The following is a 19,536-nucleotide window of genomic DNA, read 5'->3' on the forward strand; positions in this document are numbered from 1 at the left end:
AAACTGACCTAAAGTAAATATCTGAGGCCGCCTTCTGCTGAACACTGCTGATAATGTCACAAAAGCAATGATGTAGAACGTCTGCCAAATGACCTTGATGCTCTTTACTCCCATTCTCACCCCAACACCGTTCCAATGCTCTGACCTCAATTCAGCTCAACCAGAACCATTAGGGTGCAACGTGCCAGATAACGTGGGCCAACAAAAAGTGTTCTTCGAGAGTGTTTGGGTGGTTTGCTGTTGTGTCCAGATACTACTGTTGTGTGGATGCAGGAGTCTGGCACAGCTCATGCATTCTGCTGGGTTCCTTGGGTTTTCTCGCAAGACCACATGCTGAATGGAGGAGCTAAAGCACAGAACATGTGGACCCATGGCTTAACAATGACTGTGTGGGTGAGATAGTAAGAGCAGGAGGGGGCAACAGAGAGAGAGAGGAGGAAAGGAAAGGAAAGGAAAGGAAAGAGGAAAGTCAGTGTCTGTATGACAGAGACACAATAAAAGAAAACGGGAAAGTCCGTGTGTGTATGTGTGTGTGCACAGACAGAAACATACAGAGTGGGTTAAGTAGTAACAGGAAGGAACAATATGAGATATGAAGATAGACAGACAGCATGATGCAATAAAAAAGAAGAGATGATAGAGAGAAATCTTATGAAAGGCTGCTAATACCAGAAGCCCAAGCATGAAATCATTTATATAGCTCCTCCACAGGCGAAATAGTGTATATTTACTGGTAGGCATTGTAATAAACATTAATCAGAGAATGTCTAGTCTGTTACAGATGGCCTGACCTAAATTAACACACTGTAAATCATAGAAATCCCTGAGCAGTTGGTAAATATTTCTTTTATCCACATAATTTCATTTTCCTATTCCTGGTCAGGGACGTGCTCTTACAGTCAGTCTTTGTATATTTTAACTGTAACCTTAATGTAATATAAGTCATTTCATATCCAAAGGCCATAAAACTTATTTTGAGTGTTTAAAATAATTACATGTTTTATGTATTGACTCATTTATTTGTGTTATGAAGGCATGTGTACCAACACACACTCAGTACTCACTCTCCCTGTCAAACACACACACAAGCACTCTGTCACTCCTTTACTGCCTCAACTCTCACTCTCTTACTGTCAAACAGACACACACACACACACACACACACACACACACACACGCATGCACTCTCTTCCTCCCTGTCTCTCACACACACTCTCACTCACACACACACACACACACACACGTATATCTAAATGTAGAGCAGCATTAATTCTGTAGCAGATGAATGAGTGTTTTCGGCGGCACTTCCCTCCTGGGAGCTGGGAGCAAAGCGAGAGCGTTGCTATTTCAGCTGCGGTGGAAGAGAAGGGGGGAAGCCTGCCGGGTCTGACCGCAGGGAGAGGGCCGCTGCTGGGGCTGTGGCCGAGGCCCCTGCTACTGACCCAGGGAGCAGACAGTAAACCCTGGGTTTATGGAAGTTCAGAATGTGGTGGGTCCCTAATGTGAGAGCCCTTGTATCACATTTGCACAAGTAGGTTAGACAGCAGAGCTGCCCTGGAAAGAGAGGATTTTATACGTTTGTAATGTCCAGTGCACACTGATCTGGTGCATCTTCAGTAGGAGCAGTGGTGGAATGTTTCTAAGTACACTTACACAAATATTGTACTTTTGAGGTACTTATATTTCCATTTTATGCTACTTTATGACATTTTGGACAGATTGATAACTTTTGTTCTTTCTCCTCTAACTTCTCATATTTTATAATTTAAAAAACTATTCAAGGCCCAAAGAGATAAACTCATCCATTATTTCGCAACAAAGCAAAGATTAGAGAGAAGTCCACACTGTGAATACAAATTTGTGTCACAGACTTTATCTTTTAACTTCTGTCTGTTCCCCCTTAATGATCTCACATCCATTTATCCTGAGACCTCTTGGCCCCGGGACATAGTTTAACCCAGTGGTTTTCAAAACTTAACTTTACCTTCTTTAACCACTAAAGTGGTTAAAGAAGGTAAAGCAGCTTCACATCAACCTGCAGCAATATTAATAATCTAATAACATCATATATATAGTAACACATACATCAAACAGAACAAGTTATTTTACCTTTGATACTTTAAGTACATTTGGCTGATGATTCTTCAAAGTAAAAGTTATTTGCACAATGCAGGATTTGACGACATTGACTAATTTTACATTATAGTATTTGCATTCGTACTTAAGTAAATCTGTTGAAGAGAAGATAGGGAGGATAAATATTCTCAAAATGTAGACTGTGTTGTTTAGTATTAACTGTACCAGTATGCCCTATTCTCTCACCCCACTTACCAATTCACATGCTCCCCAGCTTCCAGTGATCGTGTTAAAAGATGACTCTTACAAATCTTATTGATAGTCAAATATGTCCACACATAAGAGGAAGAGAGGGAAAGAGAGACAGAGGAAGAGAGAGCTGTCTATTTAATCCAAGACTCACCTGATGTGTAAGGCCAGGGGGCCAAAAAAGGAAAAAAAAAAAAAACACATCAGGGAGTCATGGAAACAAGGGAATTCACTGAGAAGACAGAGTACAATCGATGCTGGCTTGCCTAGCGTTTGGTTTATTATGTTTGTCAGGCAAAATACAAGAAAATTGTGTCTCCCCTCCATGGAAAGTAAGTCTGTACAGGGGGCCAAGCCCTGGTGATTAGCTACTGTTTCCACATGTGCCACAGCTACCAGTGAAAATGACCAGATGACAAAAGACAAAACTTGCCTGTTTCCATTATGGAATTTACGCTGTGTTACAGCCAGGGAGAGGAAACAGTGACGACAAGTTCAGGGTTTGGAATTAACAGAGGGTTGGTTTGTGTTTTAATCCCCCCAAGGAGTCACCTGTGAACAGTTAGGCTTGGGAGAATGGGGCCACTTTTGCTGCAAGGCCCCACAGGGGAGGCAGATCTGGTTTAAGTTAATATACATGTATTGTTGACCAAAGGCAGTTGCCAAGTGAGAGGAGCAGAGAAACAATAATAATTATAATAATTACTTACTTACTCTAGGAAAGAAACATAAAATGAATAACAAACATTTTATACAGAATGTTTATATCGTGGTAAAAATATAAGTAAGTACTTGCCTATAAAGCTTTAGATTTTAAACATTCAAGAGGGATTTTTTGGAAGATCGTAGAGGTACAGTATATTGAAGATATAGTTCCATAACCAATAGATAATAATAGTAATAAAGTCAATATAAACTTACTATTGAGTACAGTAAACAATACAAGTATCTGCAGGAATATTATTGCATTGTCTCTTGTCTTTTGTCTTTTTGCTAGGGAATACAGACTTTCTGTACATTTGTGTGTCAGAAGATTTCAAGTTTAACTTGCTGAGCACAACGCTGAGAAGAGAAAAAAAGGACTCTGCTTATGTTATAATGTATAGACTACACGCACGATCCCGGACGCGCACCGAAGTCTTTCGGCATGAACGAAAGTGGGCCGTTTCCATCTTCGGAGAGGCGTGGTCAGGGGCGGCTCTCTGGAAGCGCAGCCAAGTTGAGGATAAAATGTGGCTAAGTGATGCTTTAGCAGCTTTGGTGGAAGAATCTCGAAAGAAGACAGACCAACTTTCCCTTTCAAACTGATGGAAACGGAGTGAAGCGACAACATCACGTCTTTGATTTATATCATATGGCAACAGCCAGCGACAGTCATCCCCGCTCCACCTGAGCTCTGCAACTTTGAAGGCGGATTTTTTTTTTCCCTTCTTCTTGCTGCAGAAGTTTTCTCACAGCCAGATCTGTCAGGATCTGAAGAAGCGGGCTCAATTCCAGTTCATTAAAGGTAAATTATTTCCAAAGTCTACATTACATCACACCACTCCATTTCTATTTCAATATGCATTACTCTTCAAATTTTTCCATTAGGTATTGGCTCGTTATATCAACCTCTGTCGGCATTGCAGCATGCATACCAAAAAGTTGAGAGTATACATATATAGGCTATAACATTGTGGCTACATTACCTACATTATGAATCATTCTGTGCACTCAGCTACATTTGTTACAGCTGTACTTCTTGCTGTGATTTGAAATGCTGCATTTCTTTTTAACAGCTCCCAAGCTTTCCTCACGGCTTCTTGAATTAGGAGAAAAGTTGTAAAATATTCAAGGAAGTTCAACACTAGTAGGGATTTCTTTCATCTGCACTTGAACTAGTCATCTGCAGCCTGCCAGCTTACCCTCAGTGAACCCCATGAGCTTACCCGTGGCTCTGCACCAGACCAAGTGTCTGCAAGCCAATGCACTGTCCTCACCAAGTTCAATATTGACCAAAGTTATTCAGCAAATTTGATACAGAACACCAATTCCAGCCCATCCAATAATCCTGTTTTGCTCTCTCCTCTTGGCTCATTTGCCAGCTGCTGGCACACAGCTTTAACCAACCCATCCCACTTGAATTTGAGAGGACTGCCACCGTCACTGTAACCAGAATTTCCCAGGATGAGGCATGTATCCCTGCGCTGGCTGAGGGGTGTGTCCCTGCTCCTGCTCCTCCAGACAGCCACTTCCATGGTGATGCTTCCTAACTCCACGGGCTGGCAGCAGATCCTGGACAAGTATCTGGATGAAGATGGGGACTGGTGGGAGGCCAAGCAGAGGGGGAAGAGGGCCATTACTGACAGTGACGCTCAGCTCATCCTGGACCTTCACAACAAGCTCAGAGGCCAGGTCTACCCTCCTGCTTCCAACATGGAGTATATGGTAGGTGCATTGAGATCGCAGAGATGTCGTCTGTGCGTCTTAATATCGATTTCCATGAAGTACTGCAGTTATATTTCCTGGAGTTGATGTGTGTTCAAACACTTTGACCCTATTCTGAACTCCGTAAGAGTTTTGCACACTTGTGGGCCATATAGCTAAGTGAACTGACCCAGTCACCAGACCACTCTGGCACTTGTCCCACTTGGCTCACTCATAAGCAGCATGCCAGCATCTAAGCACCTTCACACATGAACCCAAACACACACCCATGTGACTTTGGTTGTTTTGCCAGAAGAGAAGAATTCCACCAACTTGCCAATGATCACATTACTACTAGGTTTTTTTAACTCATGCTCGACAGATTTGTTTGACTTTATCCTTTGGCCGTCACGTGTGTGTACAGCGCCAGATCACTTTTCACAGTGCAATTAGAATCAGAGCACGGCACCAGGGCTTGTTTTACCAGCTGTCTCACCCCCCACTAAACACACACACACACACACACACACACACCACACCTTCTAAAAGTTAGATCTGGAAGTTTTCCAAATACACTACATGTGTAGGTGCTGCTTGACCGACTCAGTGCATTGCCACCAACAGCACTTAGGAGGTTAAAAATCAATAGTGTGCAGAGGATAATGAGGTTTTATCATCTTTTCATCTCCTCTTAAAGAGCTGCAGAACAAAAGGCAGTATTATTCTATGGTGAAGGCAAATAAACAGTTCGTGCTGGGGGCAGTTGCTGGACTGTGTAATTGTATAATTGAGAGGTTGGACTTGAGGACCCTTTATGTGTGTGTGTGTGTGTGTGTGTGTGTGTGTGTGTGTAGCTCTGCCTGGCAGGCTTCTGGTTGAGGCACACTCTAGTGGAGAAATGCTGAGGCAGCAGTGTACAGCTCCTTTCTACTGTCTCCTGTTACAGTTGGCTAGTTTTTTTAGCTGCAGGGGCACCCAGGGGTGAAATATGGAGAGGGTTGCAAAAAGAGGACATAAGGTGAGAGAAAGAGTGAACGTTAGCAAGGAATACAATAGGTAAATAAAAAAACAGAGGTGTGAAGATGATGGAGATTTGCAAGGAGAGGCAATGGAAAACAGATGGATGGAGAGAGAGAATAGCAAAACAGGTGTCAAAATAATTGAAAAGAAGAAGAGGAGGTTGAATAAAAGTGAGCCAAAAAGGAAATGAGAAAAGAAAGATTCATTTTGAAGGGGCACACAGTAAGAGACAATGACTTGTAAGAATAAGTGCTGAAATCTTATTTGCAGTTCTAATGATGTCAGTATCTTTCAGATGCCAAACTGTTCAGGTCAAACGTAAAGTGAATCTTCAGTCATTTTCTGTGCTTTATTTTGAAGGGGGCTCCATATTTCTCAGATTTTCCCTCTCTCTGTTGAACTGCTGTCACCTTTCAGAAACCTCACAGCTTCACTGTACTGGAAGACTTCATAGACATGCTCCTCTGCGCTCCCTTCACACTCATGCATGCAGATGCACACACACACACTCACACAAATCCTAGTGCAGATACATCGCCATTTGGCCATCAGCTCTGTTATTGTCTGCCATTGTATGAAACCATAACCCGAGTGACCCTCTGTGGCAAACATCACAGAGACTCAGAGATAACATCAATTCAAATCCCCCTCTTTCCACCCCCTTCATCTGTTTCCTTTTCTTACCCTCTCTCCCTGTCTCCCTCTCTCTTATCCCTGTGGCTCCGTTCCCATTCTGTCATTATCCAACACAGAGGCCCTAAAAATTCCCCAGATCAGCATTCACACTCTGTAGCGATCCACAAAGCTTCAATGCAGCTTCAGTAGGGGGGACAGCGGTTCTGTCTCTCACTCAAATGTTGACCCACAGGTATAAACACAGAAGTGTCAGTGTTTGAAGTGCTGTAAGACAAACAGATGGCATCTTGGGAGAAAGGGCCCCACCTGCCTTGATGTTTAACTTGGCCTTGCTGGGCTGCACTTAGGTGGTGGTGATATTTGTGCTTTAGGATGAAGCTGTATTGACATTTTTCTGCTCATGATGATTCAGAGTTGTGCTGCAAATGTCTGTCGTTTTAATTTATTGTTGGATAATGTGGCTGTTATGATTCACAACCTGTGAAGACCAATGGGACAATAATTAAGGTCTAGACTAATAAATTTGCCTTCAATCAACATTATCTAAGATGTTTAATTATGGTCATGTGGACAAGCATCTGAAACAGTATTTAGGCAGCTTCACTTCTGAGGAAAACTGAGTTAGATTAATAAAATTGCCAAATACATTAATTTACAGAGTCATTGTCAGACTCCAGTGGTAAAAGATTAAGCAAAGCAGTCCAAACATCTTTTGTTCTGGCAACTTGGATCAGCTTTTCCTGCAAAATCTGTTCATAGGCAAGTTGGGAAAATGGGTTCCCTCCAGCGTGTTTTGGATCCACCCTAGGGTCTCCAGTCAGCTGGTTATTGCCAGAAAACCAGGGAGATCTGAAACAGGTGCTCAATCCGCATCCAGCGGCTTCTCTAGATGTAAAGAGCGGCAGCAGAATACCATGGTATCTATGCTTCAGTGAAACCACAAGGACAACATCATCCCAAGTAGCAAAGATGCCACCTTAATGCCTCACCTGTGCTGGCTGCATTGTAACCACGAATATTACAGACAGAGGAGGCAAAGGTGTATCCCACTGGGAGTCAAAAGGGCACACTGAACATGCTTAATGTGATGCCAAGAATGTAAACATAGCTATTGTGCCAAAAGCACCGAACAATGAATGTCTCTCAATAGCACCTCCTGTGAATACTTCAGGGAACGTGGTCATAAAACTTTGCAGGGGTGCAAAACACATGTAGATCAAATTAGCAAATTCCAGTGAACCCTCAGATACTTGATCTATTAAGCTTCATGGCCATGAAGACTAAACCTATATAACTTAACTTTAAGCCTAACACTTCCTCCTTACCTTCCTAATGTCTTCTTTACTTGTCCTTGGCATAACTTCACTCCTGGAAAACACCTTCCAGTTTTTAAAAATGGGGACTACTAACCCTATGGCCAGAGATCAAATCAGAATCTTAGTCCTGCATCCTGTCCAGATGGGAATGTCTTTTGCATTTAGGAGCTCCTCAAAGTCTTGCCCTCCACTCCTGACTCAACAACTTTCTGTAAAACCTCTGTGAGAGCACTGAGTCTGGAGTTGCATGTGTCAGCAAGGCTGGGAAAGGCCTTCTTCTTCAGTTTCTCACTGCTAGTGTCCAGCACCAGGTTCTTGGATTGCCACAACAAGAAGCACGGGCCACCATTATTGATTAATGAAATGTGAAAAGGAAATGTGGAAAACAGACTGCGTTTGTGCAGCTGTACTCTGGGGGTAGTTATGGTTTTTTTTAGCTGATAGGATTTTTTATTGTTATTTTTTATCATTTCCAAGATATAATAAAGCCCAATATCAGAAAAATATCAGTCCAACCCAACCATTTACTTGTCCGAATCATTTATGCTGTCCCTAAGTGAGACAGCTTCCTGTTCACGTTCAGCCTACAATAACTGGCTATGCTGCTCTGATGTGAGGCTGGGACACACTGCATGAAAAATGGCACAGTGAACACATGCAACACCAGACAGTATACTCGTAGTTTAGGCAGGTAAAGGACATACATACTTATAAATGTCAAGCACAGTATTTTTTTAAACTATTATCTTTTCCTACCTTTAAGCTTCTTATTAAATCAGCTCTTTACCTCCTTGTCTTCCCCCTCACACCATTTTATCGCCTGCTCTCCTCTATTCTGTCAGACTTTTTTCTCAGCTTCACTTTCTCCAATTCCCATATCTTTCCCCTTCTTTTCACTTCTTCTCTGCATGCACCATTGATTATGAACAGGAAACCCAAACTTGCAAAGGCAGTACCCCTCTGTACCCTTTGGAATGCAACCAGATGACCAAGAAAGAGGAAAAAAGAAAAACGACCACAAATGAGGTGTTAAGCGAAATAAACAATGCAGCGTGCACAGTGCTGAAAGACTTTAGCAAGGGAGGTGTTTTTCTTTACAGGCCCCAGCAGAAGTGCGGTTGGGGTGGGTGGTGGGGTGTCTTGGTTGCAAGGCCTCCCCTGCTGGGCTAACTGTACAAACAGCAGCTTGACAAGTCGGCTGCGCTCTGTACCAGATTGAACAGCTGAAACATATGTAACGCAGTCGACACTCTGAGCCTGCTCTCTCTGCAAGTTGGAAAACGATGGAATTAATTCCTCAACTGGAAAGGTGCTTTTTGTATTTTCATAATTTAAGACATACTTCATGGACATCACCAATCATGTCTTTGTGATGGAACCCATAATCAGTAACATTCCTCAACAAGATGCTGTAGCCAGAATTTTTGGTAATTTCTGACTGGAAACCTACTGTAGTTGTGGTCATAGATAAATGTTTTCAGACCCATAACCATTCATTAATGGTCAAAAGCATTACTGTTTTGACCCTGCTCCAGTACAGAATGTCCTGTGTGCTGTGGTTTGCAGATCGTTTGGCAGCTACCACAGCTCAATACAATGTGCTCCACTCTGCTTATCAGTGTAAACATTGATTATTTTATAGGGCAAGGAGGTCACTTGTCGAGAAAATCGAAGGGGAAAATAATGTGGATAGAAATCAAGGTTCTCTCAGCTACTACTGATGACGACCAGGCTTAAATCTTTTCAGTGTTTCTGTTTCAGCATCATTAGCTTGTTGTAGTAGCAAAAAGGGACAACTACAAAATAGATATGACAGTGCTGACATACTGACACTGATTTGCAACTCGCTTCCAACAGATGTAATTTCTGAGCAGAGATACAGTTTCAGGCAAACAAATTCTCATTCCTCTTTTAGCCCTCGCTCTGTCAGTCATCATTTATCATTGTTGTGCAAGACAGACCACAGCCTACTACATACGAGGTGGCTTTAACACTGATACACTCCCTCTTTGCAGGTGTAGAGATGAATGAGAAATATACTCCACACCTACAGCTGTTTATTTGTTCTATGTGCCAGTTATGTAACAAGTCTTCAGGGCTTTGTCCTGAAATCTGACATACCACACTGTTTGTGAGTCAACCAATATTGCTGGTGATGTTGATTTAAACAAATGCATCCACTCAAAGAGTGAAAGAAACTGCTCAGAGGTAAGAGTTAATTTGCAGCATTGCCAGACATCCTGTTGTTAGGTGGGTGTGTGTTTCGGGAATAATGCAGTGAACAGCAGTTGTTTCTGGTGGAACTGAAAGTGGGTGATGGACGATGGAGGGGGAGGCGGAGGTGGAGGTGGTGGTAGCGAGGGAGTTATTTTAGTGTCTGTTATTGGATGAGAGTTTAGAGAGGGAAGGGCTACAGTTTCCAGAGCCCAATGTGTGAAATGTGAAAATTTCTGACACCTGCATTGGTATACCAGTACATGTGGTCATGCATTTATACACACACACACACACACGCAAACTAATTAACTTTCTTATAGAAACCTGTTGCAATAGAAATCTCACTCCAAAGGTGAAAGTGAAGGTGTGCAATTAAAGGAACATGCAGTGTCCTTCAGAGGAATTACAGCTGGTGTTATTCTAACATTTTTTATGGTAGAATTTAGGTCAGCAGAGAGGAAGAACACTCTTTGCATTCCCAGAAAACCCCAGAATGGGAATATGATCCCTTAGTATCCAACCAGAGCCATACTTGAGTGAGAGGGCAATTCAGAGAAGTAAAGTGAAACAAAAGCTTGCACCCAGACATCTCACCAGAGACATATGGAAGGTATTACATTAAGGAAAAACAGCTTTTGCATTTTTTGAAAACACCCAATCTTAAACCCATCCAGGGAAGTAAGAAAGCCAGAAAGCTCCTTATACAGCAGCAGCAAGAGGTCAACATATTGTAGTTCTGCATTTAGTTTAGAAATCAGTGCAGTTACTTAGCCTCAGCAGCTCCTAGTCTTAACTTAATGGCACATGATAACTAACACTCATTCAGTTTGTGTTCAGATAAGACCACACATCACATTATTGAAAACTGAACCTTGTGCAGAAGTGAAGATCTCCAGTTATCCACTGTGTCCCGGTAGCTCATGGCCAAAAAGTAGCAATCTAAGTGGCATTGTCTTGCACTGCTTATTTCAGTTTATTTCCTCCACACATAATCCAATAACTACCTCATTTTGTTTTGCCGTCTTGTCTTCTGTGCAGGTGTGGGACACAGAGTTGGAGCGTACAGCGGAGGAGTGGGCTGAGACGTGTTTGTGGGAGCATGGTCCTGCTGGATTACTGCCACAGATTGGACAGAACCTGGGAGCACACTGGGGAAGGTAAACAATTCACAGTTTCTGCATATATACATTTTTATTTGATAAAAGGTTGAGGGTAAAAAAATACTTAAGGTTTTTAAAGTCAACAGTCATACATTTGGCTAGGACCCAGCACATACAGGCATATCTCTCACCTGGCAATGTTATACAACAGAAAGTAGGCTACATACATAAACATTTACCTGACTAGGAGCACAAGAAATGTACTGGTAAGTCAAACAGATATCTATTCATCATTAGCTGAGATTGTTATTTTAAATAATTTAAAACAGTAACTTCTTTTAAACTATTTTAGGAGATATTTTAACTTTAGTTTACCAAAAGCGCTCATAGCTTGTTTGACAAATGGAGCATTTACTTTATATGACCTATTAAGCACCATTATTGAATTAAATTTGATCATTACACTGTCCATAAAACCCCAGCTTGTCATTTTACATTTCTGTTTGTGTGTGAACTTAAAAAAAAAAAACAAAAAAACAATGTAACCTATAACATGTAAATTAGTGACTTAGCACTTGTGTTTAGCGCAGTTGTTGGCTAGCTTGCTTTCAGAGTGTACTGTTTTTACTTTATATGACCAATAAGACCAATCACCACTGTAAAATGCATTAAAACCACTTGGTACATTTTGCAGCAGCATTCTAATAAAAAAATACCAACAAATTCATACAGAGGACAAATCAATCCGACTTGCAACAAAGCGACGAGCTATATAACCTACCTTGAGTATCTCTTTCACGACCTGGCAACTGAGGCTGGTTGTATCGCGAGCAGAATCACACGCTTCACAGACATCGTTACATATGTGCTCGTGTGTTCATTTGTGCTCCCAGCCGTCCCCCACAGAGCGTCCGAGGACAGCACCGCTTCACTCGAGAGACTCTTGTTCCACATCTAATCATATCACTCCACAGTTAGGACGTCCACTTGATTCTAATTAGATTAACGAGCAACACCTGGTGCCAAATCAGTGTCGGTCCTCGCTGCGGTGTATTTAAAGAGCGCGAGTGCTTGACTGCCAGCACAATGGCAGTCTTACCCCGATGTGTTCGCTTTGCTTTGTTGCTGCTCTGTTGTCGCTTTTTATGCGTTTCCTGCATCAAGTAAACAGGCTGTACTTTTGAAGCCAGGACTTGCCGTGTTTCTCACTAGCAAACCGCCTGTATCTCTAAACGCCATCTGAAGAATGTTGTTATAAACTTTGCAAAGGAAATGTGTCAGTGTTCATTTGCCATTTGTATTTGCAAGGGTTGTTTTGTTTTGCACTAGCAGTGATTTAAATATAAGCCAACACGTAGAGGTCAGCGACTGTATGGATATCATGTATATGCATATGGGTTGTTGAAAGAGGACTTGCAGTAAGCAGAAAACAGCTTTGATGCGTCATACTAACTCCCACATGAACAGAGATGTAAGACAATAGAAATGTTGCTTTGAACATTGTTGTCATTGGTTACTTATCTCTCCAGGTATCGTCCACCCACGTTCCATGTGCAGGCCTGGTATGATGAAGTGAAAGACTTCTCCTTCCCTTACCCTCAGGAGTGTAATCCCTACTGCCCCTTCAGATGCTCCGGCCCAGTTTGTACTCATTATACACAGGTATCTATAATAGGTCAGGATCATTCCACTTTGTATATTTTGAAGACTCAATTGATTTAAGGATGTACAATCAGTGCTTTAATTTGTGTTTCATTGTTTGTCTTGTTATTCTTCTGCAGCTGGTCTGGGCCACCAGCAGTCGGATTGGCTGTGCCGTCAACTTGTGTTACAACATGAATGTGTGGGGACAGATTTGGGCCAAAGCCGTCTATCTTGTCTGCAACTACTCACCGAAGTAAGCACATTTGTTTTGATGTACTTTCACAGATACATGACTGAGATACAGGCTGCAAGAGGACAAGTTGTCCTTGTGTCATTTTGGTGCAGCACTATCATTTGGTTTGCAAAGCAGTATGGAATATCAGCTTTAAGTAGTATGTGTTCTGTTTAATAAGCCTCGCTCATTATGTGAACTGAACAGGGGAAACTGGTGGGGCCATGCGCCTTACAAACATGGCACCCCATGCTCTGCCTGTCCCCCCAGCTACGGAGGTGGCTGCAAGGACAACCTCTGCTACAAAGGTATGTGTGAGGAAAGGTAGAGAGTAAAAGTAAGAGTAAGAAAGCCTGTGGAAATTTTTGCTCATTATACTTGTTTGTGACTTTACTTGAAGATGACAGTTCATATCCTCCACAAGAGGAAACGGAAGAAAACAACTTCATTGAGCAGGAGGCCCCCCGTACGCCGCAGAAGCCCTGGTCCCGGGCCTCCAAACCAGAGCCTCCCAGTCTCCCTGCCCCAGCTCCCACCAAGCCCCCCACAGAGGACCTGCAGAAGAATGAAGTGGTCAACACGCAGCAGATGTGTAAACTGCCATTCAACTGTTTATTCTGGATCTAGTTACATCTCAAAATGGGGGGGTGTAGGATCTGCTTTTAGAGATGGGAGGTGCAGAGTGGTAAGAATTATAGGACAATATAGAGAGAAAAAAAAGGGAAAACTGCTTTTCAAAATTGGGTCAAAACCAAAGAATTTGCAAATAACTGCCTGCTCAGTGTTGAACAAGCAATAATGGATAACAACTGCAAAAAAACAAAAATAGGCTTTGACCGGAAATATTTTTCTTGCAATTTATCTTAAATTGCCTTGATTTTCTGTACTCTTTATCTGTCATCTCCCTGATTAACCTTGACAGTTTCTGAAGTGTACTTAATATTGCAAGTCACCCTTTGGAGCAGGGAGGGGAGGTCTATTTTAGCATGATCCCCTGAGTGTGTGTTTGCTTTTGGCTTGGCTGAGAGGGTTTGAGGGGTGAGAGGGGCTCAGTGTGGTTTTTAAATGGCTTCCTCTCCGCAGTGCAAGGGGCCTGCGCTTGAAAGCTGAGACGCTTCCTCCAGTATTGCTGACCACCCTGAACCTTGCGGCAGGAACTCTTCTCTGTGGTTCTTGAAGCATCACAACAATAGGCCTCGCTGAGTTTCACTCAACTCAGGCTCTTAGATGTTATTCGTTTACATCGGAGCAGCCAGTTCATGCATGTTGTTTCCTGTGCAAGTGTTTAAAAGGCTTTTATGTTTGTGTGTTTCAGCTCAGCTTGTGACTTGTGACACTAAGCTTCGAGATCAGTGTAAAGGAACGCCATGCAATAGGTACAATTAAGATGAACCATATTAAAATCAACAACACAAAGTGGCATATACAGTACATTTCACCTCATTTTTCTGTATTAATCTACAGGTACGAGTGTCCTGCTGGGTGCCTAGATGCCACAGGAAAAGTAGTTGGGACAGTATACTATGAAATGGTGAGTACACACGTTGATGCAAGTTCAAAAGTTGTGTTGTCTGTGTGTGTGTGTGTGTGCGTGTGTGTGTGTGTGTGTGTGGGGGGGGGGGGCGATGTGGACGTCATAAATGTTCTTTTTTGCAGCAATCCAGTGTGTGCAGAGCTGGTCTACATGCTGGTGTCATAGATAATGATGGAGGATGGATGGATGTAACAAGACAAGGCAGAAAGGACTTTTTCATCAAATCCAACAAGAATGGGGTCCAGTCTTTAGGGTGAGACAATAATGTTATAATTGACTATATAATTCAAGCTGATTAAATTTGATAGCAAAATTGGTAAAAATACTGACATTAATGAAAAATAATGTAGTTTCATGTCAGCGTTGTGTGTTTTCTCTTGACAGAAAATATCAAAGTGCTAATGCCTTCACAGTTTCCAGAGTGGCAGGTTAGTCTGAAAATAATGTGACACTGTAATTACAGATATGTTACTTTTCATATTAAATCGCTCATTAAAAGCTGAGTTGCAGCTGTGTTTGTTGGCACTGACTGTATTTCTTTTCTACAGTCAAAGCCATCACATGTGAGGCCACAGTCGCACAGCTGTGTCCATACCAAAAGCCTGCAAAACACTGTCCAAGGTGTGAAACTGACTGTGTGTTTGCCTGCATGACACTCTCTTTCAAGAGGTTCCCACCTTTATGTGATTTCTAGTCATTACCCATGTGCAATTGTTCTCTTTTTAGGCTTTACTGCCCAAGAAACTGTTTGGAAGACAGCCCTCACCTATCCAGAGTAATTGGCACTGGAATATACTCTGATGTAAGTCCCTCTTTTTGAAGCTGAAATTGTAAAAACCTCTTCATGTCTTTTTTTTTATGAATTTAGAGACATAAATGAAGCAACATTTCCCATGTTACCTTTCCTTTGTAGAAGTCCAGCATATGCCGGGCAGCAGTCCACGCTGGAGTCATCAGGAACGGTGTGGGTGGATACATTGATGTGATGCCAGTGGACAAACGAAAACACTACATTGCTTCATACCAAAATGGCATTGTCTCAGAGAGGTATGTGATGACTCACAGCTAATCTGCAATTATTGTTCGGTGTGTGTCAGACTGGAATATAACACATACTGAGTTCCAGTGCCATTTTTAGGGGAACCAGGGGTATTTTTACAAATCTTCAAATTTCTTATATTATTCACACTTTAAAACCCTCCATGCAACCACAGCACTGAAGATACTGACCAATACCTTATATTGGATGCATTTTACAAATTTCACATGGTGTAAAAAAAAACCAACAATTTAACATGAGAGGGTGTGTGGTATATCGTTGTAGAATTAATTGTTTAAGGAGATTACTAGTCCTATGTCAGCATTCTTTCTCAGATCTTGGGAGAAGAATGAAGGGGTTAATTTGCTGGGGCTCAGAGAAGGAATGAGAAATCAATGGCTCTCAGGTAGAGAGAAATTTATCCACTCTGCCCTCCCTTGTGGACCTAATCTTTTCAAGATGCAAGCAGTTCATTACATCTCTTATGCAGTGCACATGGGAGGGTGATTATCATGCTTCTCGTTTAAGATAATTAATTGCTTGGCAATTAGAGTAGAGAAGATGAGTGCATCTCCATGAGGTTCTGAGAGGTGTTTGTTTTTTGGTAGAAAGCCAAAAAGGGTAACAAATGGCCAAAGATCTAAGGCTTAATATAGTGACTCAGATAAAGACAAAGAAGAAGAAGCCAAAACATATGCACTGAGAATACAGGATCTCATAAGGGACCAATATCATATTCAATTTTAGACAGGTTTCGCATAGTCCCACTGATATGTTGGATGAACTTAAACCAGATAAGGTTACAAAGAGGGAATGGATTCTGTGTCAGGCCTCTTCCCATTCTTTTTGTGAAAAAGACACATTTGGTCTCCAAATGCAGTCTCACCAAACAGAAGAATATGGCAGTGAAAATCAGGTTATGTTGAATAGAAACTTGTTTTGCATAGACTCCAGTCCTGTAGTCTATTGTTATAATTAGACTGATGTTGAATAATTTTATGTTATTGATGTCTCCAAGACAAAAAATATATATATATCTGAGTGATTTGTCTCAGACATTTAAGAAATGTGTGATTATTTGTAGCAGGAATACCTTTACAGGCTATTGATATTGATACTATCTGGTATTTAAGTCTGGAAAGAGCCACTTAAAAACTAAGTCAAGATATCAAATACATACCACACATATCTGTAATTTTTAGATGGTAACATGCCTTGTTGTCTCACCAAATTTTTGAAATGTCTTAAAAATGTATCATCAAATTCAAGGATGGAAAATAGGGAAGGCCTTGGAAGGATTTGACACAGGATGTCCACTGACGTTACATGATGTTTTATTATTGCCGTATAATAGTGTGGTTCCCCCCTTTGCATGAATCACTGAGGCCATAGTGACCATTTAGGCAATGTAGAGTGGCCTGTATTGTCTGTATAGTCTGTGAAAAACCCTCTATGAAGCACTTATGAATAGGAGCAAGCACTTCAGTAGAAATGGGATTGCAAATAGAACACTGCATTGTCGGCATAGAGGTATATTTTTGCTTATATCATCCCACCATTTTTTCACATCTACTACGAAGAGGAGGGGAGAGAATATGCAACCATATTTGGTGCCATGTGCTGACACAAAGTAGGAAACAAGCATTTAAGTGGCTACTGGAATGTTAAGAAGCTTAACCCAGGCAATAAAGTACTCACCCAATTCAACGTTATGTTATGTGAGTGTGAAATGTACTACTCCTGGTGGTCATATAGCCCTTCAGCATCAAATAAAGTGTGTAGCCCTTCTTGATGCTGAAGAGTGAATCAGGAGATGAATTGATAATGAGGAAGGTACTGTTATTAATATTAAATGTTTGGTCAGTTTGGATTTGGTGAAAAGACTCTGCTGATGCAAATAAAATGAGAGCATGTGTTGAATCCTTGCTGTACCAGTTCACAACAGCATTAAGGTTACCGATCTGTGCCAGCCTCTATTCAAAGCTAAAAGTGACCTACATACTATAAACTGTGCTCCTTTTTTTTTTTTTTTTTTACAGATATTAAACTGCACTAACTTTGGATTGTTCTGTAGTCTGCAGAATGACTACTCTTAACATGACCTGTGTAGAGGACAGACACAAACACACACACACACGCGGTTTTGCTTATTCTGTGGCCTTCCCTCTTTTTCTCCCTCTTTCCTCTCCCTCTCCTTCCTTGTCTCTCTCCACCACATTTATCTTTGTCACTCTGGTGAGATGCCTAGCGTCTGTTATTATCTGCCCATCATTTATCTGTCTGCTTTAACTCCACAACATGTCTGTCTTTGTTGGATTAACATATGAAGTCCCCTGTGTTTGTGTAAAAATGGTTGGTTTATCTGTTTTCTCAGGGAGCTTCAGCCTCTATCTGTTTGTGTCCAATCTGTCATCAGAGTGTCAGACAACACACTGACACTGACGCGGACGTTTCTCCGTAAAAACCTGAAGTCTATCTGTTTGTGTGTGTCTGTCATCTACGTCTCTCTGCAAAAGACTGGGACATGTTTTGTATCTGACACATGCCACACCCAGGCTGACTCTCCCTCTTGTTTCTCTCTTCCCTGCAGCCTTCAAAACCCTCCTGGAGGGAAGGCGTTCCGGGTGTTCGCTGTGATTTGAGTGCCCCAGAGGGCGGCTTCGCCAAACAGAAAGTGCACTTGTGCTGTTGAATAGGCGGTAATCAAGCCCTGTTGTCAAACTCAATGAGTGAAATGTTTCTGGCTTTGCTACACTCTAGGGGTTAGGGGTCGTCTCCATGACAGTGTAAACCCAGCAACAAAAACTTGACACATACACAATAAGAATCTGCTTCTTCTCCCTAGCATGGAGTTTTAATTTTGTCATCCTTAGCAGAAAATTTTATGAACTGTAAATATCTCTGAATGGATTGCTACAGTAACATTTTGTTGTACATATCTGTTAATAGTATTACACATGTTTTATCTTTGTGCCATTGCCTTTTTAACAAATAGCTCTGTATGAATACTGATTATTGAAATCCTATGATATAACATAATAATGGCACTTAAGGATGAATATCATTTTTATTGTCTGGCACATTTTTACTGGTGCTCTGGGGAGGTGTCTTGTCATATTTTGTACTTTTTTAATGATTGGAGAACAGATTGTTATACATTTATTTTTATATGATAATGCTTTACATATGATTTATAAAGGATGCTGCTATATGTTATTTTTTGTATTGTTATTGTAATTACCAGTGTGATGGGGGTTTTTTTGTGTTTTTTTTTTTTTTTTTGGTTTTTCTTTCTTTGTTTTTTTGTTTCTTTGTTTTTTTGCAGACAATGTGGTTTAGTTAAAACTCCCTGCAGGTCGGGAAGTACACTCATGCTTGAGAGTTGTCATTCTCTGAAGAAAACCTATGTGCCTGAGTTCACGCATTGCATTTTACTGGATGCCGCTACTCCAAAGTTTTTTTCAGGTCATATCTATTCATCTCCCTTTGACCCTGATAAACAGGAACAATACTGTGCAACAGTTTTATTTCATGCGGTATGTTGGGGAGTGGTGATTGTAAATCAACAAATATACCTGCTCATACTTTTTACCAGCTCTCAGCTTTCTTTCAAGCTGCAATCTTAATAATGGGCAATTCATTGTATTGTTGACTCTGTTTCTTTGTGCATTATATATATTTTCCTACCTCAGTTTGTTAGGAAAAGTTTCTTTGGCAATAAAATACTACAATCTTCACAACTCTCTCACATATTTGCCTGTGGCATTTAAGAGTCATTTTGATATTCCTTAGGTCAAAGGCGTTTTGCATTATACACTGATTGTAATTTTATGAGGTTTTATCATCACAATCAATATCTGCTGCCTTTCAAACATGAATCATCCAGGAACAACGAATAGCATCTGCTTCAAGTATCTGACAAATGTCCCTTTCAGACTGATGTTAGTATTGGATTTCCTGCTGTAATCCCGTGGTGGCTGTGGGGGTGGACATGGTGCTGCATATTTATTCCTATTCTTGAAGATTTCTTGTAAGCAACGTGAACATAACTCAGAAGCATGTTTACT

General features: G+C 41.3%; 1 protein-coding gene and 1 long non-coding RNA gene across 7 annotated transcripts in view; one reads left to right on the top strand and one right to left on the bottom strand.

Annotated features, from left to right (window-relative positions):
- Positions 1-11,990, bottom strand: part of LOC139625396 (uncharacterized) — a 48,458-nt gene extending 36,468 nt beyond the window's left edge. Inside the window, exons 1-3 of one of the 2 annotated variants that reach the window (XR_011691878.1) lie at positions 11,802-11,980; positions 10,925-11,068; positions 3,722-4,628 (exon numbers count right to left, since the gene is read on the bottom strand). This is a non-coding gene — a long non-coding RNA (uncharacterized lncRNA). Of the gene's footprint in view, positions 1-3,721; positions 4,629-10,924; positions 11,069-11,801 lie in introns of those variants that run through there. The other variant, XR_011691879.1, reaches the window with a different exon arrangement.
- On the top strand, positions 3,584-19,209 carry crispld1a (cysteine-rich secretory protein LCCL domain containing 1a). Of its 5 annotated transcripts, none has more exons than XM_071485326.1 (15): positions 3,584-3,832; positions 4,410-4,752; positions 10,959-11,077; positions 12,550-12,682; positions 12,802-12,917; positions 13,104-13,204; positions 13,297-13,488; positions 14,212-14,272; positions 14,361-14,427; positions 14,553-14,683; positions 14,815-14,858; positions 14,979-15,051; positions 15,157-15,232; positions 15,344-15,477; positions 18,060-19,209. In XM_071485326.1, exons 2-15 carry the CDS (start codon positions 4,492-4,494, stop codon positions 18,109-18,111), a joined length of 1,560 nt encoding a protein of 519 aa, XP_071341427.1. In that variant the 5' UTR covers positions 3,584-3,832; positions 4,410-4,491; the 3' UTR covers positions 18,112-19,209. The 5 variants fall into 5 exon arrangements, with proteins under 5 accessions (XP_071341427.1, XP_071341429.1, XP_071341432.1 ...); XM_071485328.1 differs by lacking the exon at positions 18,060-19,209 and adding an exon at positions 17,509-18,053 and having other exon boundaries at positions 3,676-3,832; XM_071485331.1 differs by lacking the exons at positions 3,584-3,832; positions 4,410-4,752; positions 10,959-11,077 and adding an exon at positions 12,106-12,296 and having other exon boundaries at positions 12,550-12,695.
- The last annotated feature ends 327 nt before the right edge of the window (positions 19,210-19,536 follow it).

The sequence above is a fragment of the Trachinotus anak genome, unplaced genomic scaffold (assembly GCF_046630095.1).
Source record: "Trachinotus anak isolate AG129_WGS33_773 ecotype Australia unplaced genomic scaffold, CSIRO_AGI_Tana_v1 ptg000009l, whole genome shotgun sequence".
Classification (NCBI taxonomy): Eukaryota; Metazoa; Chordata; class Actinopteri; order Carangiformes; family Carangidae; genus Trachinotus; species Trachinotus anak.